At 41.5% G+C, this 25,423-nt stretch overlaps 1 protein-coding gene across 1 annotated transcript in view; it reads right to left on the bottom strand.

The window, feature by feature from the left end:
• ADAMTS12 (ADAM metallopeptidase with thrombospondin type 1 motif 12) overlaps nt 1-25,423 on the bottom strand; it is a 322,164-nt gene that overhangs the window by 49,704 nt on the left and 247,037 nt on the right. Inside the window, exon 17 of the mRNA XM_077816238.1 lies at nt 1,189-1,315. Within this exon, the coding sequence (XP_077672364.1) occupies nt 1,189-1,315 (127 nt within the window). The remainder of the gene's footprint in view (nt 1-1,188; nt 1,316-25,423) is intronic.

Genomic DNA, 25,423 nt, shown 5'->3' on the forward strand with positions numbered 1-25,423 from the left:
TACAGACCGTTGTCAAAAATAAATAAATAAAGCAAAAAAATATTTGGGTATGTAAACAGTGAGAAAGAAAACAGTACTAAAAATTATGCATTACATATAAATCAATAGTCTGCTCTCACCTAGAATACTGTATTCAATTCTGGTTGCCCCATCCCACAAAGAGATGTAGCAGAAAGGGGGGTGGTCCAGAGACAGACAACAACAACGCTGAGTAAGAATTAACATAATGCAGTAGGGACATGGGAAAACTTCCATATGAGTAGAGAATGAAAAGATCAGGACTGTTTAGTTTAGAGAGAGTAGACATATAAGTAGGGACATGATAAGGATATTAAACAATAAACGGTACAGAGGAGGTAAATTGGGCATTCCCATTTACCCTCGCTCATAATACCAGAACAAGGGAACATTCAATATAACTGAAAAGCACAAGATTTAAAACTGTTGAAAAGAAATACTTGTTTCAAACACACAGTGAGAAATTAATCTTCATCACAAGATATCAAGACTAAGATTCACAAATTTTTTTAAATGGTTAGATATTTATAAGCATTACGTGTACATCAGTAGTCCCCAAATGTTTTCTGTTGCACCCCCCTCCACCTGTAATGGAACCTGTCCGCACTCCACGGGGATCCATGGTTGGAGTCTGGGGCCGGGAGCCACAGTTGGGGCTGGGGACTGCAGTCTGAGCTGCCGCTGGGGCCACAAGTGGAGCAGCAGCTGGGGCCGGGGTGGAGCTGGGGGCAGAGCCAGGCTTGGTGGTGCTCCCTTCCTGCCCCTGTGGGGGCTAGCCTGGACCCCACTACACTCCCCCCAAATGTTCTTCCGTGCCCCTCTAGGGGGGCATGCCCCACAGTTTGGGAACCACTGGTATACATCTACAGCTTTATTAGATAGGATAAAATATTTGAGATTACACATAATCGTGCTTCATTTCATAGACTATCGATTAACTGATAGTAAGAAACTTCTCTTAAGGGCAAATAATTCTGAAATTGTCCTTTACAGGGTTTCTTTCACTCTCCCCTAAAACACCTGGTAGTGGCCACTATTGGAGACCACTGCTTTGAACTGTTGTTGCAATTCCTGTGTTCTTTGCCTCCCCTGAATACTATGTTTAAATTAGAATACAACACACTGAATAGTGCTCCTGTACACTATTCTAGTATTCACAGCGTTTGTTACCTGGGTGGACAATCCTTTTCATTGCATTTCTTTTGTCGTCCGTTTGGCTGCATTTCTGGGTCACAGAAGGAGTTTTTGATCACACTTCCCCCCCTTTTCACACATTGGGCTGTTTGTCGCTGAACACCTGTGAGAATAATAATTTCTCCGTGCATATTAAATCCTTACACCTTTGTGTTTAATTCCAAATGGACACTGATCAGGTTGGCGTACCAGGCCCACCCCACTTCGTGACAGAGTCTGTGGTTTTCAAAACAAAAAGGAAATGGCAGTAGTGGTTGTTTGAAAAGCAACACTTGTGCTGTACTAGTTTTGTTTTCAAAAGGAGAGGACTATTCCCTCCTAATTTAATATTCTTGGTCACATTAGAAGCATAAAAAGCATATAGCAGCACTTGAAGTATCTTAGCCAATACACAACAGGCCACATCTCAGAAAGTTGGAAAAAATATTTCCATCCTTTTTAAAAAAAAGAGATACAGCTAAAACAGATACCAAAGGCTCAAACGCCCACTGGGAAGATAAACACGGTCATTGCTTTGATTGTGTGCTCTGCATTTGTTACTTGCACTCCATTCCTCTGTACTGGAATAAAGGATTGTTAGGATATAGATATTCAGGCCTGTCTGTAAAGGCCTATACTCTAAGAATGTAGGTGTATTCTTATCACTTGGCTAGTTATAGAGGTATAAAAGAAAGAATCAAAATCACTGTCTGCCAGTGTAAGGTCTTTCTCTTACTGTGACAGTCTGAGGCCCTGTTCTTAGGCTAAGGCCTTTGGCTGAGCAACAGAGGCAGCCATAAACTGGGAAGCGACCGGTCGCATCCTCACATTCCAAACTAGTCACATTGAAATAAGGTGCTATTGGGCTGTTAGGAATACAATCCTGTCCTGATAGTGCCTATCACCTCCAGAGAAAGGGATGTGCCTCGAAAATGTAAAAGGAAACTTAGCTTGATAGCATCCTGTCTGGCAAGAACTCACTTATCAATAGCTGGGATGTGAAATTCTCACTTCTGTATTGTTTTGTCATTATAGTTCCCATTTTGCTATTTGGCTGTATAATCTCTGTCTGGTTTTGTGATTGTACCTGTCTGCTGTATAATTAATTTTGCTGGGTGTAAACTAATTAAGGTGGTGGGATATAATTGGTTACATAATCATGTTACAATATGTTAGGATTGGTTAGTTGAATTTCAGGAAAATGATTGGTTAAGGTATAGCAAAGCAGAACTCAAGTTTGACTGCAGACTATATAGTAAATCAGGAAGTGGGTGGGTGTGGGGGGGAAATGGGAACAGGGAATGGGGGTGGGGAAATTGGAATCATGTTTGGCTAAGGGCAGGAATGGGAACAGGGATACAGGTGTAAGGCTCTGTGGTGTCAGAGCTGGGAAGGGGGACACTAAGGAAGGAAACTGGAATCATGCTTGCTGGAAGTTCACACCAATAAACATTGAATTGTTTGCACCTTTGGACTTCGGGTATTGTTACCAGGGAAGTAAGTGGGTAAAGGAATAAGCCCCCTAACAAGGATGAACAAACACAAGATACCCTCTCTCCATTGACCCACAGAGGAAATGCAGTGTTATTGTAGCGGTGTCAGTCCTAGGATAGCAGAGAAATACTGGATTAATGGCTTATTACAACAAGCTATAACCCACTAACAACTCCCTCTCAGCTGCTTCCCCGCCACTTCCTTTCACCCCCTGTGGGAATGTCTACACTACATTACTACAGGGGTTCATGTTCATCCCCTCCTTCTGTCGCTGATGCGCATCCTCACCAGGAGCACTTGCACTCACTTAAGTGTGGGGGCTGAAAGCCCAAGTTTCTCAGCTTGGTGCTGAGATCCCAGCTGCAGCCAGGCTGCCAACTGGGCTCTCAGCTCCACATTCTGCATGGAGCTTGCTCTGTGGGGAGTGAGAACCTGGGTAGCAGCCAGGCTCCAGCTGGGAGCTCCATGCGTAGCAGGGAGCTGAGAGCCTGGGCTGAAGCCAGGCTCCAGCTGGGAGCTCAGAGGGGAGCCCACAGCCCAGGCCCTCAGTGCTGGGCAGTGAGGCTCCAGCTGTCAGCACTACTGGGACTCACAGCTGGAATACCCTTCCCCCCACTTTCAAAAAAGAGACCCTATCAGCAGTGAAATCGTCAGCCATGCTGACAGCCAACAGGCGATGTAAGAAATGCAGTGTCTATACAGACACTGCGTCATCTGACCTTCATCCACTTAAGCCTCATGCATCTTGTCCAGGTGGATTTATTAGGTCGACATAGCGGATGAGTTACAGTGGCAGCAGGAATACTGTAGTGTGTACGCCTACTTACTTTGATGTAAGGTGCCTTACATCAACTTCACTTTGTAGTGTAGACATGCCTTATGACTGGAGGGATCTGAATGGGCCACTTCACCTTGAATGGACCCTTGGAATGTGTGTTAACTACTTATGCTAAACAATCTGTTCCACCTTGTATTTAGCTGTGACACTGCATACTTTTCCCAGACCTGAAGAAAAACTCTGTGAAAGCTTGTTTCTTTCACCAACAGAAGTTGGTCCAATACAAGAAATTACCTCACCCACCTTTCCCCCCAGAGGGAATGAAAGTTTTGTGGCATGGGGATGAACTGCATAGACCCACTGGTATAAATGCCTACATGGGGATTAAAGAGATAAGGCGAGAGAGGTAATTATCTTTCACTGGACCAACTTCTGTTGGTCAGAGAGAGAAGCATTCAAGCTACACAGAGCTCTTCCTCAGGTTCAGGAAAGGAACTGAGGGCAGGCCTACATTTAAATGCTGCAGCGGCTGCTACCTATGCCTCTGGGAGGGCTTCTCCCATCAGTGCAGGTACTCCACCTCTGTGAGAGGCAATAGCTATGCTGAAGAGAGAAGCCCTCCTGTTGACACAGAGCTGTCTACACCAGAGGTTAGGTTGGTATAACTACGTCACTCAGGGCTGAGTAATGTAGTTATATCAGTTTAAGTTTCAAGTGCAGACCTGGCCTAAGGTTGCCACACTGGAATACCAGGTTGAACAGATAGTTTAGCATAAGCAGTTAGCATGCATTTTAAAAGCGACCCGTTAACACCCCTAAAGTCATAGAACGAAAAGGAGTTAGTGGGCTACAGATTGTTGTAATAAGCCATAAATCTAGTGTCTTTATTAAGATCTAGTGTCTTTATTAAGACCATGATTTTTAGTGTCTAGCAAAGTTATGAATTTAAGCTTCTAGGCTCATCTTTTGAAAGTGTTGAGCAGGTTTACTTTGAGAATCATAGAATCATAGAATATCAGGGTTGGAAGGGACCTCAGGAGGTCATCTAATCCAACTCCCTGCTCAAAGCAGGACCAATCCCCAACTAAATCATCCCAGCCAGGGCTTTATCAAGCCTGACCTTAAAAACTTCTAAGGAAGGAGATTCCACCACCTCCCTAGTGAACCCATTCCAGTGTTTCACCACCATTCTAGTGAAAAAGTTTTTCCTAATATCCAACCTAAACCTCCCCCACTGCAACTTGAGACCATTAGTCCTTGTTCTGTCATCAGCTACCACTGAGAACAGTCTAGAGCCATCCTCTTTGGAACCCCCTTTCAGGTAGTTGAAAGCAGCTATCAAATCCCCCCTCATTCTTCTCTTCCGCAGACTAAACAATCCCAGTTCCCTCAGCCTCTCCTCATAACTCATGTGTTCCAGACCCCTAATCATTTTCATTGCCCTCCACTGGACTCTTTCCAATTTTTCTACATCCTTCTTGTAGTGTGGAGCCCAAAACTGGACACAGTACTCCAGATGAGGCCTCACCAATGTCCAATAGAGGGGAACGATCACGTCCTTCGATCTGCTGGCAATGCCCCTACATATACATCCCAAAATGCCATTGGCCTTATTGGCAACAAGGGCACACTGTTGACTCATATCCAGCTTCTTGTCCACTGTAACCCCTAGGTCCTTTTCTGCAGAACTGCTGCCGAGCCATTCGGTCCCTAGTCTGTAGTGGTGCATGGGATTCTTCCGTTCTAAGTGCAGGACTCTGCACTTGTCCTTGTTGAACCTCATCAGATTTCTTTTGGCCCAATCCTCTAATTCATCTAGGGCCCTCCGTATCCTATCCCTACCCTCCAGCGTATCTACCTCTCCTCCCAGTTTAGTGAGGATGAGGACTGATAGGTCTGATATAGTGAGGATAGTGATATAGTGACTGATAGGTCTGATATAGAGTGATCGCTTTGTGTTCACCCACAGGTGATATGGTGTTTTTGTCTTTTTTCAGTTTCATGTGTGAAAGAGCGTACTGATTGTCTGGTTTCACCCACATAGTTGTTACTGGGGCTTTTAGTGCACTGGATGAGGTACATCACATGTTGTGATAGGCACATATAGGACCCATGGATCTTGAAAGGTTAGTAGTGGGGGGTGTTGATCATGGTAGTAGTGGAGATATGTCTGCAGGTTTTGCATGTGTTGATGTGGCAGGGTCGAGTGCCACTTTGAATTGGTGTGTCCTGGTTTGTGGGGAACTTGCTTCTGATGATGAGCCTGGAGAGATTGGGGGGTTGCTTGAAGGCCAGAAGAGGGTGTTCAGGAAAGATTTCTTTCAGGATGGAGTCCCCATCGAGTATGAGTTGTAGCTGTTTGACGATACTCCATCTGGGTTCCAGTGTGGGGTGGTAGGTGACAACTATTCATGTGAAGTCACAGGGGGTTTTATTTCTAAAAGCAGATTCTCTTATGGTATTTGGATGGCCCATTCCATGATGTGATCTACTTCTCCGGTGGAGTGTCCCTGTTTAGTGAAGGTAGTTTTGAGTGTGTTAAGGTGTATATCCCAGATTTTCTCCTCGGTGTATATTCTCCAATATCTGAGTGCCTGGCTGTAGATAACAGATTTCTTGGTGTGTTTGTGTGGTTACTGGATCTATGAAGGTCGGTGTTGTGATCCATGGGGTTCTTGTATATAGTTGTCTGGAGGTTTCATTGTTGAAGCCGATGGTCGTTTCCATGAAGTTGATGCTAGTGTGGAAGTGTTCCAGACAGAGTTTTATGGACAGATATTGGTTGTTCAAGTTGTGGTGGAAATCTATGAGGAAGATTAAGTCATCTGTCCAGAGGATGAAAATATCATACATGTATCTCAGGTATATCATTGGTTTCGCATTTGTCCAGAAATTCTTCTTCAAGTTGGCCCATGAAGAGGTTGGCATATTGGGGAGCCATCCTAATACTCATGGCTATTCCCATGGTTTGGGCAAGATGTTTGTTGTTGAATGTAAAATTGTTATGGGTGAAGATAAAATGGATGAGTTTGATGATGTCTTTGGGGTGGATATCTAAGGTCATCCATTTTCTTGTAAATATTTGAGGCAGGCAGCTATGCCATCATTGTGAGGCACGTTGGTGTATAAGGAAGTGACATCCATGGTAAGGATGGAGTTCTGAGGCAGGCTGTTAATGTTGTGGAGTTTGTGGAAGAAGTCGGTTGTGCACTGGAGGAAACTGGCCCTTTGTATGGTGAGCGGTTTGAGGATGGTTTCTATGAGTCCTGATATTCTTCAGTAAGAATGCTATGGCCAGATATTATGGGTCTGCCTAGGTTCCCTTGTTTGTGGATTTATAGCTTATTCCAACAATTTGTACCATGCTAACCCCCCTTTTTGTCGTATGGCAACAAACTGAGCGTTTCACGTTGAATGGTCCCTTAGAATATGTGCTAACAACTTATGCTAAACTGGACTTAGACTATAGCTGAGGCTATGGCTACACTACTACTTATGTCAGCATAAGTTATATCGCTCAGGCGTGTGAATTTGCCACTCCTCTGAGCGATGTAAGTTACACTGACCTAAGTGCCGGTGTGGACAGCACTATGTCAGCTTTCAAGCTTTACACAAAGCTTTTCTTCAGGTCTGGGAACAGTGCTACTCAGAGTAGTGTCTCACTTTGTGTACATTTCCCAGACCAGCAGAAGAGCTCTGGGTAGCTCAAAAGCTTGTCTCTCTCACCAACAGAAGTTGGTCCAATAAAAGATATTACCTCACCCACAGGTATGCTAAATGAAGAGAGCAATTAAGCCCCTTTATATAGTGAAGTAGCTGGAAACAACAGAAACTGCTGCCGAAGGCAAAGCACTGGATGTCAATGCCTGCTAAACTAGGTGCATTGAAGAGTTTCCTGATTGCAAAAAGCTGGGTTAGAGAATTGGTTGACAAGCTGTATGAGTGTGAGAGGCAGAGAGCCAGAGAGGCAAAAGTGAGCAGTCAGCAAAAGATGCAAGGATGAGCATGGCCTTCAGAGGGAGCAGAGAGCCAGAGTTCCTTGGATCATAAATGAGAGGAGAGGCAGACTTGAAAATTGTGAGCAAAGAAACTATCTACTGTAATGTGTTTCTATTGTATTCAGGAAAACACAATTTTGTGTAAACAAATAGGATTGCTAACCTCTTGGGCCAAAAGGGCAATAATATTGTATCACTGTGATTTTTATCCTACCCCTATATAGGCTGTTGAAGGGGTCAAAACAGAATATGCTACTCTGGGGTCAGGGATAACTGTTGTATTTTAGATAAAGAGGTGTCAAGTTTGCAGAGATTCTTTAGCAGGTTTCAAGAAAATAAATTTAAATAGAAATCTATTAATAACACATAATAAACAACCCATAAGCTTTGGGAAACAGATTAGTTTTTCCTAATATTTCACACTTTCCCCAATATAACCATTGCACATATAAACACAATTTAAATATTTGTTTCCTAATATTTCACATAAGAATTCTAGTTATTTTTTTCATGGAATATCAGAGCCCTTCTGTCATAAATATAAAGGGAAGGGTAAACCCCTTTGAAATCCCTCCTGGCCTGGGGAAAGCTCCTCTCACCTGTAAAAGGTTAAGAAGCTAAAGGTAACCTCGCTGGCACCTGACCAAAATGACCAATGAGGAGACAAGATACTTTCAAAAGCTGGGAGGAGGGAGAGAAACAAAGGGTCTGTGGCTGTCTGTATGCTGGTCTTTGCCAGGGATAGACCAGGAATGGAGTCTTAGAACTTTTAGTAAGTAATCTAGCTAGGTATGTGTTAGATTATGATTTCTTTAAATGGCTGAGAAAAGAATTGTGCTGAATAGAATAACTATTTCTGTCTGTGTATCTTTTTTGTAACTTAAGGTTTTGCCTAGAGGGGTTCTCTATGTTTTTGAATCTAATTACCCTGTAAGATATCTACCATCCTGATTTTACAGGGGGGATTTCTTTATTTCTATTTACTTCTATTTTTTATTAAAAGTCTTCTTGTAAAAAACTGAATGCTTTTTCATTGTTCTCAGATCCAAGGGTTTGGGTCTGTGGTCACCTATGCAAATTGGTGAGGCTTTTTATCCAACATTTCCCAGGAAAGGGGGGGTGCAAGTGTTGGGAGGATTGTTCATTGTTCTTAAGATCCAAGGGTCTGGGTCTGTAGTCACCTAGGCAAATTGGTGAGGCTTTTTACCAAACCTTGTCCAGGAAGTGGGGTGCAAGGTTTTGGGAAGTATTTTGGGGGGAAGGACGCGTCCAAACAGCTCTTCCCCAGTAACCAGTATTAGTTTGGTGGTGGTAGCGGCCAGTCCAAGGACAACGGGGGGAATATTTTGTACCTTGGGGAAGTTTTTGACCTAAGCTGATAAAGATAAGCTTAGGAGGTTTTTCATGCAGGTCCCCACATCTGTACCCTAGAGTTCAGAGTGGGGGAGGAACCTTGACACTTCCATTTCACTTATCCATGAAGTTACGCAAAAGGCCTTAAAAAGATGGACATAGAGAAGATAGGATGCAACTGGAAAATCCAAAGAAGGAAATTAAAGTAGGTTTTGATGGTGGCAATGGTAGCACTAGATTGGAGAAGGGTTGACCATTGTTGAAGAATGCCAAGAGAATTTAACAGAAAATGATACACTTTCTAGCAGTATTTGTGTCATGTTATAGTATTTAATGGACAACTGTAATTATTTTTATACAATTCTATAGGATGGTTAAATAAGGCCTACGGCAACACTATTAAATTCAATTTTTTATAGATAAGTTTCTATAGAACCCTCTTGGTTTCCTCCCTAATCTGTTCTATGCAACTTTTCCATTATGATGTTTGTTTTTTGCTTTGGAAATCTAATCTGAGAGTTTGGCAAATGTCACTGCCAGTTGTAAAATGAGGGACGTTATCAGAAATGCTTCTCTGCTCCTTTTCAAACTCAGACATGAATTATTCCCCTATGATGAATTATTTAGCATAGTTTCAGCTGCTGTAATGCATTACAAAGCAGAAGTCTGGTGATAAGGTAGCCTCTTCAAACATGTACAGAAGCCTTGTTTACAGTGTGCGTGCTCTTATCCCTGCCCTGACCACATGACATCATCTATTTGAGTCTGGTCAGTTATTTCAAGATGTAATCACACAAATACCATTCTTAATAGGGGCCTTAAATGGATTCACTTTATTTGCAGAATCTCAGAAAGTTCTGGGATTGTTCAGAAATTAAAGGTGGATAGGTCCCTAATTTTTCCATTATGGATGTGCATAACTCACTTCAAAGCCAGAGGTACAGAGTAACGTGCACATCAAGATGCAAATAGATTCAATGAAACAGTCTTTAAAACAAAACAAACAAATATTGTCATATTTGGCAACTATAAATATCCAATGTTCTGTATGAAGCAAGTCAGAAATATCTCACACTGGCCCTGACCTATTCCACACTTAAGCACATTCGTAATTTAAAACACAAGCCCCACTGAAGTCACACATAATAAACATACTTAAATGCTTCTTTCAACGGAGGCCTCTAACAATTTTTATATGGTGGTCCTGATTGCACCCAGCTATTTCTCCCTGATCACAGTGTTGTAGCCCTGCTCCTTGTCAGCAACAATTTGATGTGGCACTGGTGGACACCCATGTAGCTTCCGGGCTGTATGTGTGTGTGACAGCAGTCCATGGGATGAGATCCCTACTGCAGAGACCTTGCTCTGTGTTCAGAAGCTAGAACATGTGTGGGAGTGTCTCCAGGAAAGAGACCTTTCTGCTGGTGAAGCAGCCTCCCTCCTACACCTGTCCTCTCATTGCTGGTCCCACTGAGTGATCACTTAAGCCAGGTCTACACTAGGAAATTAGTTTGCTATAACTGCGTTGCTCAGGGGTGTGAAAAATCCACACCTAAGAGAGACACAGTTAAACCGACCTAATCCGCTGTGTAGACAGCACTAAGTCAATGGGAGAATTCCCCCACTGACATAGCTACCGCTTCTTGGGGATGTGGATTATCTATGCCATCAAGGAAGCCCTCCTATCAGCATAGGCAGAATCTTCACTGAAGGTCTACAGAAGTATATCTGCAGCATTTTAAGCATAGACTTGCAGTCAGCTGCTTGAAAATCATTCACTTTCTCATTCTCCCAATCCTTCCATGCCTGACAGTCTCTCTCAAATAAACAAAACCACTATATACAGAAGTGGCTGAGCTCGCACTTCCAGTGCAATTGAGCTTTTTTGCATGCAAATACACTCATAGGGGCATGAATACCCAACATTTGTGCAAACAGAACGTATCTGCACCAATGTTCATGAAAAAGCAAACAAACAGTATCAACATGGTCAGGTCAAATAGTGATTTTTCCACAAACAATTTCCCCTGCTCTTTGCCTATCTCAGATCAACCGTGAGCTGGAAGGACTATTTTTGATGGCAGAGTCCAGTTCACCTTCCATGTCCATTCAATTCTTGATTCCTCTGGTAAATTTACCAACAAAAATGCCAGTTAGAACATGGTTGGGTTGAGCTTTTTCGGCTATTGACTCAGAGGCTGAACACTTCCATTGACAGTGTCATCAAAACTAAAAACTGAAAATGTAGATAAGAAGGGTCAGTGTTGGAAAAAATCAGACGTACAAAGTGTGTGTGTGATTGTGTCTCTTTGCAACAGACTTGAAATTGATTGTGTGCATGAGTGCATGCGTGCACACACTCACGGTGTTTTACCTTGCCCTTTGAATGCACAAATAATCATATTAATTATATGCACAAATTATATACACAATTATGAAGGCAACTGTATGTCCCTAACTTTTTGAAAATCAGCATCTAAATCCAGACAGAAAAACACAGTGACCACTAGTTTGTAAAATTAATACCACAACTTTTGGATTAAACTAGTACATATGGAATTAACTTTGCCATGCTGAAGCTGAAAAGGGGTTTAGTGGGTATACACTAATTAGTCCCAATAGGAATCTTGTGGCTAAATCCTTTTATAAGCTTTGAAAATTTACCACTTGCTTGTTATTTCTACAGAGAGATCAACTTTTGCATTCTGCTTAATGCTATCTTTCAACCAAGAGGCTGCCCTCTATTAGACAGATTATGTTCAATGCCACTTTAATCTAATTCTGAGAAACATGATTACGGCCTTTAGAAAGGACTGAATGTATTTGCAATTTTTTTTATCAACAATTATTTAAAGAATGATATGCAAGAAAAAGCAAAGTAAAGGTTTATGCATCTTTACATCTCAGAAGTACAAGTAAACCTTCATTTTAAACACGTTTTATTCCATCTCACACTCAAGGGGATGAACCCTGTCTGGAAGTCTCTCAAATGGCATCAAGTGTTGTAGCCCCTGAATTTGACATTCCTTCGTGTACCCCAGAATTTGACAGTGCTGCAGTCATCCATCTTGTGTGTTCAGCCTTGCCAGTGTATGGGGAGATTTTGGCAAACCAGTAAAGGCCTGGAACCACTACTGCTTATTGCTAATGGTAGCCAAGTCAGCAGGCCGTACTGAACCACTATTGCTTGTTGCTAAAAGAAGCCAAGTCAGCAGGCTATAAATTGGTCATGCTGTGGCCTTAGAATAACCAAGGCAGGAGGGGAGGGGGTTGTGGGTGCCACAGACAGGACAGCTTGACCTCGCGACCTTCCTGCTAAGAATGTTGAAATTGCTGATATATGTGTTTTAGAAAAACAGGAAGTCTGTCTATATGTGCCCCCGGGAATGTTTGTCAGGGCCCCAAGGCATGGAGACTCTGAAAAAAAGCAAAACAAAACCCATATCTGGTTAAATTGATGATCGGAAGGAAATCTCTTTCTTGGCCTTTAAAAACTGCTTGCTTAGCAAGCTTTCTTTATGTCATTGTATTACTAATGTATAAATAAGGGGGAAAAGTCTGAGGTAGTGGGACTTCTGAGAAGGGGCTCTTCAAGGACGCTCCCTCTGGACGCATCTTGGGGTCCCCACCGGCAAACGGAAGGTTGGCCAGCTGAAGCCTGTCATGGTGCCACTCAAAGGTCACACTCAGCTTCAGTAATTATCAAGTGTTGGGGGTATTTTACTAACCTGTTGTGGACGTTTGTAAGTGTTTGAGACTAAATAAAGTATAGCTTTAAGTGAAAGCACTCTTGTGTTATCCTGTTTGTGCCAGCCATCTATCGGTCAGACGGCTGTGTCTCCCTTGATTTATTTCCTGACACCACCACGCACAGAGTAAAAGTTACCAAGAGCTTTGGGTTTAAAGAAACCCAGGTAACATTAGCTGAAAACCAAAGATCACGTAGCTAGGAATAATCCATGCAGCTGCATGTTTGCAGCTCTACTAATCAGAATAGGAGGTTGGGACAGGGAGTTAATGTTCCACAAAAACAGAAAGAATGTTTAGACAGCCAACCTTGGTTTTAGGTGCCTCTGATATGTAAGTTTTATTGTAGTTATGACTAGAAATGCTTTGCTAAGAAGAAAGAAGAAGAAGCAGCAGCAGCAGAAGAAATTGATATTGGCTGTTGTTAGGCAAATTGATAGCCTATGAGAGGCTGTCATCAATTATGGGCTTTGTCCAAATAAAATTTATAAAAAAATTAGTTTAAACATGTGCTTTAAAGCAGTCTGAGGAAGCTTGTCTTTGAGCAAGGATCTGACATGTAAAATTCCCCATCAGCTGGATGGAAGGAAGGCCCCTGGAAGCCCCGATGGTAATCACTCCAAAACATTTCAGATTTTGGTAAATATAAATGTTTTGAATGCTCTGAACCTATTGCTGTGGCGTGTGTATGTGTGCGTGAGAGAAAGAGTGTGTAAGACCTAGTGAAAAAATAGTTTTAGGTAAAAGCACTCTGGTTTGTATCAATCATATATCAGACAAAGTAACTGTGTCCCTATTGATTTATTCTTGACATCTCCTGGAGAGAAACAGTAAAGTTACCACTGCTTTGGGTTCTGAAAACCTGGTAACAGATTTGGTGGGCCAGCCAGGAGTGATAGGGAGGAAGGGGATGATTGGTACAAATGGTTTGCTGTGCTGTGCAAGAGGAGAGGACTGTGGGGCAGAGTAGCCACCTGGAATTTCCCTGTGTTGTGGTCTGTGAGTCAATTTATGGATACATTCCGTTACTGGGGCTCAGGCTGGTAGCCTGATCGACTGAGAAAATATGTCAGAAGGAAAGGAAAAATCTGGGAGAAAAGCACAGTTGAAAATGATTTTGGAAAACAGCCTGACTGATTTGTAAGGAGCATGGTAATGGTTTTTAGAAGCCTGGACGCTTTACCAGCCCTGGGGAGTTCCTGCAGCTCTGTAAGCAGATGGTAGCGATGGTAGTAAATAAAGAGATAGATGAGTTAAAGGCAAAAAAAAAAAAAAATCCAATCTAAAGGCAGCATCAAATACCCTCCGCACCACCAGCTTGATTCAGGCCTCACAGATAGTGGCACTGCAGAAGGAGGGGTGTGACGGTGAGCGAGAAAGTAACAAGCTGGAGCAGGAGGTATTTGGATTGAAACAGCAGACAGTGGAGATGGAAAGAACTGTTAGAGCCTTACTGAAGGATTCCCAGGATAAGAACCAGGTAGACCATGGGGACTGTAAGACATTATTTGACCTATATGGATGAATCAAACCTTTACTATGTTTTTTCTTGCACATCATACTTTAAATAATTGTTGATAAAAAATTGCAAATACAATCAATCCTTCCTAAAGGCTGTAGTCATGTTTCTCAGAAAGCCTTCTAGAGTTTTTGTACCATAACATAAGAGGAAGTGCCAATTATTTATTTTTATTTTATAATTATATATTTATATAATATAAGCATATATTATTTATAATATCATTAATTAAAATAATTATAAATTATATATTTATAAATATCATTATAAATTAGTCTACTTTTATATAATTATATTATATATAAGTATATATAGTATATATTTACATAATTTTTATATTATTTATTTAATTTATATGGGGGCGGGGGAAGTCAATTTCAGGGTATAGCTCTTATCTCTCAGGTGCTGTTGTTGCAGTCTAATCTGATCCAGTTTCCTTTTTTAGACTAACCAAGATAAATCCATACAAAGGAGAGAAGAAAAATAACTAGAACAATACATGAAAATGCAGTTTCTGTTTCTAGTTTGTAGTTTTGTTGCTGGAAGCCCACAGCATAGGACTTCTTTAGCCATTTATGAACCCCCAGCTCCACTTCCTTGGCTCCAGAAAATATCTGGCTGGATTGTTCTGATTTTCCTCTAACCGGGCTGTAGGAGGCAGAACAGATTAAGGCCACTTGATGTTGATTGATTGTGATAACGATTATTATTATGGGTCTGATCCAACGCCCACTGAAGTCAATTGGAGTCTTCCCACTAACTTTAGATGGGCCTTGAATGAGGCTCTGAGTTACCAATTGCTCCCAGGAAAGAAAATATTCAAAAGTGGTGGCAAACCTATCCCACTGAATAGGCCAATCAGATAATTTGATAGTGCCTATATAAATAATTGGCACTTCCTCTTATATTATGGAATAACTAGTCCTTCATGAAAGTAAACTATGACCACAAAATCCTTGAAGGTCATTTTACCACCACATTTTAGTCAAAACAAACCTAATTCCCATCATTTCTTTGACTCCATTTTGGACACCACTTGTTACACCACTTGTAACTTGTTACAAACACCACTTGTTATATAATATGTAACTTGTTACAAACACCACTTGTTATATAATATGTTTATTAGTATACTACGATCTTTTAGTCAACTTTAACCCACTGCAACATAGCAACACCTGTTTCAAAAATACCAAGATGGCTTGGATGTAGCACAACATCTCTGTTCTTGTCAAGCACATTCAATTCTGAGTCTAAAAAGTGCTAAAAAATAATCATGGTCTAAACCAAGAAACTAGTTTTATGGACGCTCAGAGAATTGTGGTATTTAACACAGTTTGGAAATAGTATTTCATACTGGCCTATCGAACCCACTGACGGAAGAAAAAAGCGTGTCACATTAGCTTAGTGTGTAATAGGTCAATTCTTTTTGGTCTAGAAGGTCAACAATTAATATAATTCCTATTCCTCATTATAGGTAATATGTGTTTAGAGTAACAATTTCCAGTTTTCTACACTGAGAGCGCGCTGGCATTTCCCAAATACACCAACAATGGTGCTGCCATCTAATTCTAGAAAACAACATCACAATCCGCCCTAAGTAAGGGGGCAGAGCAGAGAAGTGCCATCACGGGAGCAGAGGAGGGTTGGAATTGTGATTCTCGTTTTCTCTTTGCTACAGAGGTGTGGTAGCGGGAACAACTGGCATAGATAAGCAGCAGTTTACTTCCCGCTTTGTGCCAAGGCTCCACTGCCTCTGGCTGCCCACCTGCATATGGCAAAACTAGTGGACCTGCTCAAGTTTCTTTCCCCACATATCATGACCTATTATGACTCACCCCCTATGTTAGGATATAGATTTCAGGCCTGTCTATAAAAGGCCTATACTCTAATTTAGGTGTATTCTTATCACTTGGCTAGTTATAGAGGTATAAAAGAAAGAATCAAAATCACTGTCTGCCAGTGTAAGGTCTTTCTCTTACTGTGACAGTCTGAGGCCCTGTTCTTAGGCTAAGGCCTTTGGCTAAGCAGCAGAGGCAGCCATAAGCTGGGAAGCGAACGGTCACATCCTCACATTCCAAACTAGTCACATTGAAAGAAGGTGCTATTGGGCTGTTAGGAATACAATCCTGTCCTGATAATGCCTATTTCCTTCAGAGAAAGGGAAGTGCCTAGAAAACGTAAAAGGAAGTTTAGTTTGATAGCTTTCTGTTCAGTAAGAACTCACTTATCAATAGACACAGCTGGGAAACCCTTATGTCTTTATACATATAGTTGTGAAATCCTCTCTTCTGTACTGTTTTGTCATTATAGTTCCCGCTTTGTTATTGTTTATTTGCATGGTCTCTGTCTGGTTCTGGGATTGTTTCTGTCTGCTGCATAATTAATTTTGCTGGGTGTAAACTAATTAAGATGGTGGGATATAATTGGTTAAATAATTATGTTACAATGTGTTAGGATTGGTTAGTTACATTTCAGAGAAATGATTGGTTAAGGTATAGCTAAGCAGAACTCAAGTTTTACTACATAGTCTGCAGTCAATCAGGAAGTAAGGGGGTGGGAGGAATGGGAACAGGGAATGGGGCTGGAGAATTGGAATAATGTTTTGCTAAGGGGGGGGAATGGGAACAGGGACACAGGTAAGGCTCTGTGGTGTCAGAGCTGGGAAGGGGGACGCTAAGGAAGGAAACTGGAATCATGCTTGCTGAAAGTTCACCCCAATAAACATTGAATTGTTTGCACCTTTGGACTTTGGGTTTTGTTGCTCTCTGGTCATGCGAGAAGGACCGGGGTAGTAAGTGGGTGAAGGAATAAGCCCCCTAACACCTTAACTGTCCTGAGCAGCCATATAGTGGCAGAACCCACCCTATATTTCAGTTTCCACCTTTGCAGAGAACTAGAAGTGAACTCTCGTAGTTGAAAAAAGACAAATAGTAAGTGGGGATACCATTTGTTTGTTAGAAATCAACAAACAAAAGTAGCCTGGAGTCATCTATTTCAGTGATCCAGCCTGTAGTCCAAAAAGCAGAGTCAAAGAGCACAGGTGTTATCCAACCAGCTTTTCAGAAGGTGTTTCCCAGGATTATAATATTTTTGCAGGAAACACTTAAGAAAACAGTTCTGCTAATGTTAAAGAAAACAAATCAAGCAGTTCAATAAAACATTAATCTCATTTCATTGTCATGCCATTCATTAAATTAATCAAACATCAAACATTATCAGCACTTACATACTATGGTGATTGATGGGGGTTATACAAGCACACTGCATAACATTTAATCCAAGGGATTTAATTGTTTCAGATAACCCCTCAAATTTAATTATTTTTTTTCTGCTAACAGGAAAAGAATACTGTGATTTATTGATAATACACCAGTGTTCTGAGAAAAGTAGGAGCACATAATTAGCATGGGAAAAAAAAAATCACATTGACCCCAGGCATTAATTACCTAAAATGAAAGTTGTAACAAGCCAGTTCTTCAAACTATGGAAAACAAATAACCATAGTTGTTTTCTTCATAGGGAAGATTTAAACACTAGTACTAATGTTTGTCTTTGCTGCCTTAATACATTTGACTTCACTCTAAATTTGTTACAAGGTTTTGTGTTTGTTCATTTAATACCAAAATCTCACGGAATGAAATTAAAGTAACCAATAATTACCTCCCAGCACTTAAAAAAACATCAAAAATTAGAAATGGAAAAGGCCAATATCCTCTTAGCAATCCCCTTGCAGGTGCAAGTTTGTTCCGCCACTACTTAATGTAGTCTAGTTATTAATGACTCAGGCTATGGGATTCCTACCACATCGCTCAGACTTTTCTGCTATCTAATAGATCTTATTGAAATCAACAAATCCAAATACAAACTTCTTTAAAGACCATTACAAATCTACTGAAAAATCAACTGACTTTTTACCATTCATAACATTCTTCTCCAAAAATGTATTTTGTGTTTCAAAGAAAAGAGTTGAAGCCTCTGTTTTGTAGAACCCCCCTGGGATCTTCACTATTTTATGCTCAGTTTCACTTATCACTGCCTTCGGTTCATTAATCTGTTTAAGATGATATTCCTTACGCTTTATTTTTATTATCAAAGAAATTTCTGCATCTCCTTATGTTTCTTATTCTACTTTCTACACCAAACAATTTTTTGTCTGATTTACAATTCTATACAGAACTAAAATAACACTGTGATTTTTTTTAAGTCACGATAATGTAGAAAGAATTAAACAGATTCAAGTTCTACAAAATGATTTCACATTAGCTGATTACTAAGAAATGTTTGGGAAAACACTGATTCCTATTAGTGCAGTACAAAACTGAAGTAAAAAAATTACTTAAATGTATTAAAAAAACCAATCGGCTCTGGTAATACAAAAACGCTGTATACCTTTAATAGACTCCGTTGGTGGTATACAGGATCACTACAAGTGCTAGCGATTGCTTCAGTGGAAAACACTATAAAAATGCATTTTCAGCTTGGTTTGTAGAAAAGGATGAAGTTCAGGCTAGATGTTATAAAAACCCATTTGCTGCCCCCTAAGCAATTTTAATAGATTTTAAGGCCACAGTGGACCATTGTCATTATCTAGCCTGACCTCCTATATCACGGAGACTAAAGAACCTCACCTCAATTTGGCTCTTCGATAATTAGAATGCTGTTAGGATAACATCCTTGGAATTTCTGAATATTATAGATGACAATTTTCTAACAGTACAACAGTCCAAGGGAAGTGATAGGAACCTGATTGCTTGAGTCCTTTATAACTAGAGTACATACACTCGGAGGGAACAAACTTGTGCCAGCCAAGTAACATCAGCATTTTCCATTTCTACTTGTTATGGTTTTATGAGTGAAGTGTGATAATTATTGGTTTCTTTAATTACATTCCAACACAGGGAAACTCTATATTAACCCAGGGGAGTTTGAGTGGGAGTTCTGTTGGAGGAGAAGGTATTTGTGTGTGCTTGGTTTTGTATTGGTAGTATTTGTATGTGTAGAGGTTTGTAGGGGCTTTGTGCTGGGAGAGAAGCTGAGCCCTGATTAGGGGGCGGGGCTTCACTGACTAGGGGTCCTATAAAGGTAGCAGCCAGTCAGGCAGCTGCAGCGGCACAGGAGCCAGCAAACAGAGCTGTAAACAGGGGAGTTTGAGTGGGAGTTCTGTTGGAGGAGAAGGTATTTGTGTGTGCTTGGTTTTGTATTGGTAGTATTTGTATGTGTAGAGGTTTGTAGGGGCTTTGTGCTGGGAGAGAAGCTGAGCCCTGATTAGGGGGCGGGGCTTCACTGACTAGGGGTCCTATAAAGGTAGCAGCCAGTCAGGCAGCTGCAGCGGCACAGGAGCCAGCAAACAGAGCTGTAAACAGGGGAGTTTGAGTGGGAGTTCTGTTGGAGGAGAAGGTATTTGTGTGTGCTTGGTTTTGTATTGGTAGTATTTGTATGTGTAGAGGTTTGTAGGGGCTTTGTGCTGGGAGAGAAGCTGAGCCCTGATTAGGGGGCGGGGCTTCACTGACTAGGGGTCCTATAAAGGTAGCAGCCAGTCAGGCAGCTGCAGCGGCACAGGAGCCAGCAAACAGAGCTGTAAACAGGGGAGTTTGAGTGGGAGTTTGAAAGGGGAGTTTGTCTTGCGGTGCTTGTGTTGGGTTTGGTTTTGCTGTGGGTGGTGGTGTTTTGGTGTGGTTTGTGTTTCCCAGATTAACAGGATTTAGGTGGGAAGGATATGACAGATACAGAGGTGGCAGTGGGAGTGACCCATGTAGCAGAAGACACAATGAAGATGACTGGATGTGGAAGCTGTGGTATGTACATGATCCTGGAGGGGGCACCTGGTAAGAGTTTTGTCTGCATGAAGTGCCGTCTGATAGAGCTGATGGAGGAAAAGATCCGAGGTTTGGAGATGCAGGTGGAAAGTCTGGTAGAGTTTAGGAAGGGGTTTGAGCAGATTATGGAGCAAAGACATGAGGTATCTGAAGGGAAAAGCTCAGACTTGCAGATGGAAGCAGGACTAGGGAATTCTGAGGGGAGACTGGGTGAGGAAAGTGGTCGGTGGAAGCATGTGACTAAAAGAACTAGGCAGAGGAAAAGACGGGCTAGTGAAGGAGAAATAGAGCTTAAGAATAGGTTTGCAGAGTTGGAAAATGAGGAAGGGGCTCAGCAGGTAGTCACTGAAGGTGACAGGGCAAGGAAGAAGAGAAGAGAGGTTAGTCCTATAGGAAAAGGGGAAGAGTTAATGGAGATTACACCAAATATGAGCCCCAGGAGGATACAGGATGGGTTAAAAAGGATTACAAGGGAGAATGGGAATGGAAAGAACTTGCAGCCAGAGGGAACAGGGGATAGACTGGAGAATAGCACAGTCACTAGGAAAAGGCAGGTCTATGTGATTGGGGACTCTTTACTGAGAAGAATAGATAGGCCTGTAACCAGAGCTGATCCAGAAAATAGGAGGGTGTGCTGTCTTCCGGGTGCTAAGATACGGGATGTAGACCTGAGGTTGAAAAGGATTCTAAAGGGAGCGGGAAAGAATCCCCTAATTATCCTTCATGTGGGAACAAATGATACGGCTAGATTCTCGCTGGAAAGTATTAAGGGAGACTATGCTAGGCTGGGGAGGACGCTTAAGGAAATTGAGGCTCAGGTGATCTTTAGTGGGATTCTGCCTGTTCCTAGAGAAGGGCAACAAAGGTGTGACAAGATTATGACTATCAATAGATGGCTTAGGCAGTGGTGCTATAAGGAGGGCTTTGGGATGTATGGCCATTGGGAGGCATTCATGGATAGAGGACAGTTCTCTCGGGATGGACTTCATCTGAGTAGGGAAGGAAATAGACTTCTAGGATGGAGGCTGGCACAACTGATTAAGAGAGCTTTAAACTAGGAATTTGGGGGAGATGGTTGGGAGATGTCCAGGTAATCTCCACGCCAGAATTAAGCATAGAGTGGAAAGAAAATGAAGTAAGAGTGGATACAGCTGTAGGTAGGAGGAAGGGCAGTGTAGATACAAGTCTAATAGGTTATACTGGTAGTAAAATAACCGTGCCTAATAGGGTACAGAATGTGAGTGAGGCTAAACAGCAAAAATTAAGATGTTTGTACACTAATGCAAGGAGCCTAGGTAACAAAATGGAGGAACTAGAGTTACTGGTGCAGGAAGTGAAACCAGATATTATAGGTATAACAGAGACCTGGTGGAATAGTAGTCATGACTGGGCTACAGGTATTGAAGGGTATGTGCTGTTTAGGAAAGACCGAAATAAAGGTAAAGGTGGTGGAGTAGCACTGTATATCAATGATGAGATAGAATGTAAAGAAATAAGAAGCGATGAAATGGATATGACTGAGTCTGTCTGGGCAAAAATTAAATTGGGGAAGAAAACTATTAGAGCCTCCCCTGGGATAGTGCTTGGGGTGTGCTATAGACCGCCGGGATCTAATTTGGATATGGATAGAGCCCTTTTTAATGTTTTTAATAAAGTAAATACTAATGGAAACTGTGTGATCATGGGAGACTTTAACTTCCCAGATATAGACTGGAGGACGAGTGCTAGTAATAATAATAGGGCTCAGATTTTCCTAGATGCGATAGCTGATGGATTCCTTCAGCAAGTAGTTGCTGAACCGACTAGAGGGGATGCTATTTTAGATTTGGTCTTGGTGAGTAATGAGGACCTCATAGAGGAAATGGTTGTAGGGGATAATCTTGGCTCAAGTGATCATGAGCTAATTCAGTTCAAACTGAATGGAAGGATTAACAAAAATAAATCTGCAACTAAGGTTTTTGATTTCAAAAGGGCTGACTTTCAAAAATTAAGGAAATTAGTTAGGGAAGTGGATTGGACTGAAGAATTTATGGGTTTAAAGGTAGAGGAGGCCTGGGATTATTTTAAATTAAAGCTGCAGAAGCTATCGGAAGCCTGCATCCCAAGAAAGGGGAAAAAATTCATAGGCAGGAGTTGTAGACCAAGCTGGATGAGCAAGCATCTTAGAGAGGTAATTAAGAAAAAGCAGAAAGCATATAGGGAGTGGAAGAAGGGAGGGATCAGTAAGGCAAGCTACCTTATTGAGGTCAGAATATGTAGGGATAAAGTGAGACAGGCTAAAAGTCAAGTAGAGTTGGACCTTGCAAAGGGAATTAAAACCAATAGTAAAAGGTTCTATAGTCATATAAATAGGAAGAAAACAAAGAAAGAAGAAGTGGGACCGCTAAAAACTGAGGATGGAGTGGAGGTCAAGGATAATCTAGGCATGGCCCAATATCTAAACAAATACTTTGCCTCAGTCTTTAATAAGACTAAAGAGGATCTTAGGGATAATGGTAGCATGATAAATGGGAATGAGGATATGGAAGTAGACATCACCATATCTGAGGTAGAAGCGAAACTCAAACAGCTTAATGGGACTAAATCGGGGGGCCCAGATAATCTTCATCCAAGAATATTAAAAGAATTGGCACAAGAAATTGCAAGCCCATTAGCAAGAATTTTTAATGAATCTGTAAACTCAGGGGTTGTACCGTATGATTGGAGGATTGCTAACATAGTTCCTATTTTTAAGAAAGGGAAAAAAAGTGATCCAAGTAATTATAGGCCTGTTAGTTTGACATCTGTAGTATGCAAGGTCTTGGAAAAAATTTTGAAGGAGAAGGTAGTTAAGGACATTGAAGTCAATGGTAAATGGGACAAAATACAACATGGTTTTACAAAAGGTAGATCGTGCCAAACCAACCTGATCTCCTTCTTTGAGAAAGTAACAGATTTTTTAGCTAAAGGAAACGCAGTGGATCTAATTTACTTAGATTTTAGTAAGGCGTTTGATACGGTGCCACATGGGGAATTATTAGTTAAATTGGATAAGATGGGCATCAATAGGAATATTGAAAGGTGGATAGGGAATTGGTTAAAGGGGAGACTACAACGGGTCCTACTGAAAGGTGAACTGTCAAGTTGGAGGGAGGTTACCAGTGGAGTTCCTCAGGGATCGGTTTTGGGACCAATCTTATTTAATCTTTTTATTACTGACCTGGGCACAAAAAGTGGGAGTGTGCTAATAAAGTTTGCAGATGATACAAAGCTGGGAGGTATTGCTAATTTAGAGAAGGACAGGGATACCCTACAGGAGGATCTGGATGACCTTGTAAACTGGAGTAATAGGAATAGGATGAAATTTAATAGTGAGAAGTGTAAGGTCATGCATTTAGGGATTAATAACAAGAATTTTAGTTATAAGCTAGGGACGCATCAACTAGAAGTAACGGAGGAGGAAAAGGACCTTGGAGTATTGGTTGATCATAGGATGACTATGAGCTGCCAATGTGATATGGCTGTGAAAAAAGCTAATGTCGTCTTGGGATGCATCAGGAGAGGTATTTCCAGTAGGGATAAGGAGGTTTTAGTACTGTTATATAAGGCACTGGTGAGACCTCACCTGGAGTACTGTGTGCAGTTCTGGTCTCCCATGTTTAAGAAGGATGAATTCCAACTGGAACAGGTACAGAGAAGGGCTACTAGGATGATCCGAGGAATGGAAAACTTGTCTTATGAAAGGAGACTCAGGGAGCTTGGCTTGTTTAGCCTAACTAAAAGAAGGCTGAGGGGAGATATGATTGCTCTCTATAAATATATCAGAGGGATAAATACCAGAGAGGGAGAGGAATTATTTAAACTCAGTACCAATGTGGACACAAGAACAAATGGATATAAACTGGCCACTAGGAAATTTAGATTAGAAATTAGACGAAGGTTTCTAACCATCAGAGGAGTGAAGTTTTGGAATAGCCTTCCGAGGGAAGTAGTGGGGGCAAAAGATCTATCTTGCTTTAAGATTAAACTCGATAAGTTTATGGAGGAGATGGTATAATGGGATAACATGGTTTTGGTAATTAAATATTCATGGTAAATAGGCCCAATGGCCTGTGATGGGTTTTAGATGGGGTAAGATCCAAGTTACCTGGGAAAGAATTTTCTGTAGTATCTGGCTGATGAATCTTGCCCATATGCTCAGGGTTTAGCTGATCGCCATATTTGGGGTCGGGAAGGAATTTTCCTCCAGGGCAGATTGGAAGAGGCCCTGGAGGTTTTTCGCCTTCCTCTGTAGCATGGGGCACGGGTCACTTGCTGGAGGATTCTCTGCTCCTTGAGGTCTTTAAACTACAATTTGAGGACTTCAATAGCACAGATATAGGTGTGAGGTTTTTTTTGTAGGAGTGGTGGGTGAAATTCTGTGGCCTGCGTTGTGCAGGAGGTCAGACTAGATGATCATAATGGTCCCTTCTGACCTAAATATCTAAAACCCTCCTCTTAACATATTAAGAAGAACTTATCACAGACCAACAAATTAATGGTAGCTTAGGTACAAGTGATCATAATTTGATCACATTTGTGAGGTGCCATACAATGAAAGCCAAATCAGAGAGATTTCAGAGTAACAGCCATGTTAGTCTATATTCGCAAAAAGAAAAGGAGTACTTGTGGCACCTTAGAGACTAACCAATTTATTTGAGCATAAGCTTTCGTGAGCTACAGCTCACTTCATCGGATGCATACTATGGAAACTGCAGAAGACATTATATACACAGAGACCATGAAACAATACCTCCTCCCATCCCACTCTCACAGCCCCCCAACCTGAAGCAAATACTCACCAACAACCACATACCACACAACAGAACCACTAACCCAGGAACCTATCCTTGCAACAAAGCCCGTTGCCAACTGTGCCCACATATCTATTCAGGGGACACCATCACAGGGCCTAATAACATCAGCCACACTATCAGAGGCTCGTTCACCTGCACATCTACCAATGTGATATATGCCATCATGTGCCAGCAATGCCCCTCTGCCATGTACATTGGTCAAACTGGACAGTCTCTACGTAAAAGAATAAATGGACACAAATCAGATGTCAAGAATTATAACATTCATAAACCTGTCGGAGAACACTTCAGTCTCCCTGGTCACGCAATTACAGACATGAAGGTCGCTATCTTAAAACAAAAAAACTTCAAATCCAGACTCCAGCGAGAAACTGCTGAATTGGAATTCATTTGCAAATTGGATACTATTAATTTAGGCTTAAATAGAGACTGGGAGTGGCTAAGTCATTATGCAAGGTAACCTATTTCCCCTTGTTTTTTCCTACCCCTGCCCCCCCAGACGTTCTGGTTAAACTTGGATTTATGCTGGAAATGGCCCACCTTGATTATCATACACATTGTAAGGAGAGTGGTCAGTTTGGATGAGCTACTACTGGCAGGAGAGTGAGTTTGTGTGTGTGTAGGGTGGTGTGTGTGAGAAAACCTGGATTTGTGCTGGAAATGGCCCACCTTGATTATCATGCACATTG

Source organism: Eretmochelys imbricata, chromosome 5 (genome assembly GCF_965152235.1).
Source record: "Eretmochelys imbricata isolate rEreImb1 chromosome 5, rEreImb1.hap1, whole genome shotgun sequence".
NCBI classification, from domain to species: domain Eukaryota; kingdom Metazoa; phylum Chordata; order Testudines; family Cheloniidae; genus Eretmochelys; species Eretmochelys imbricata.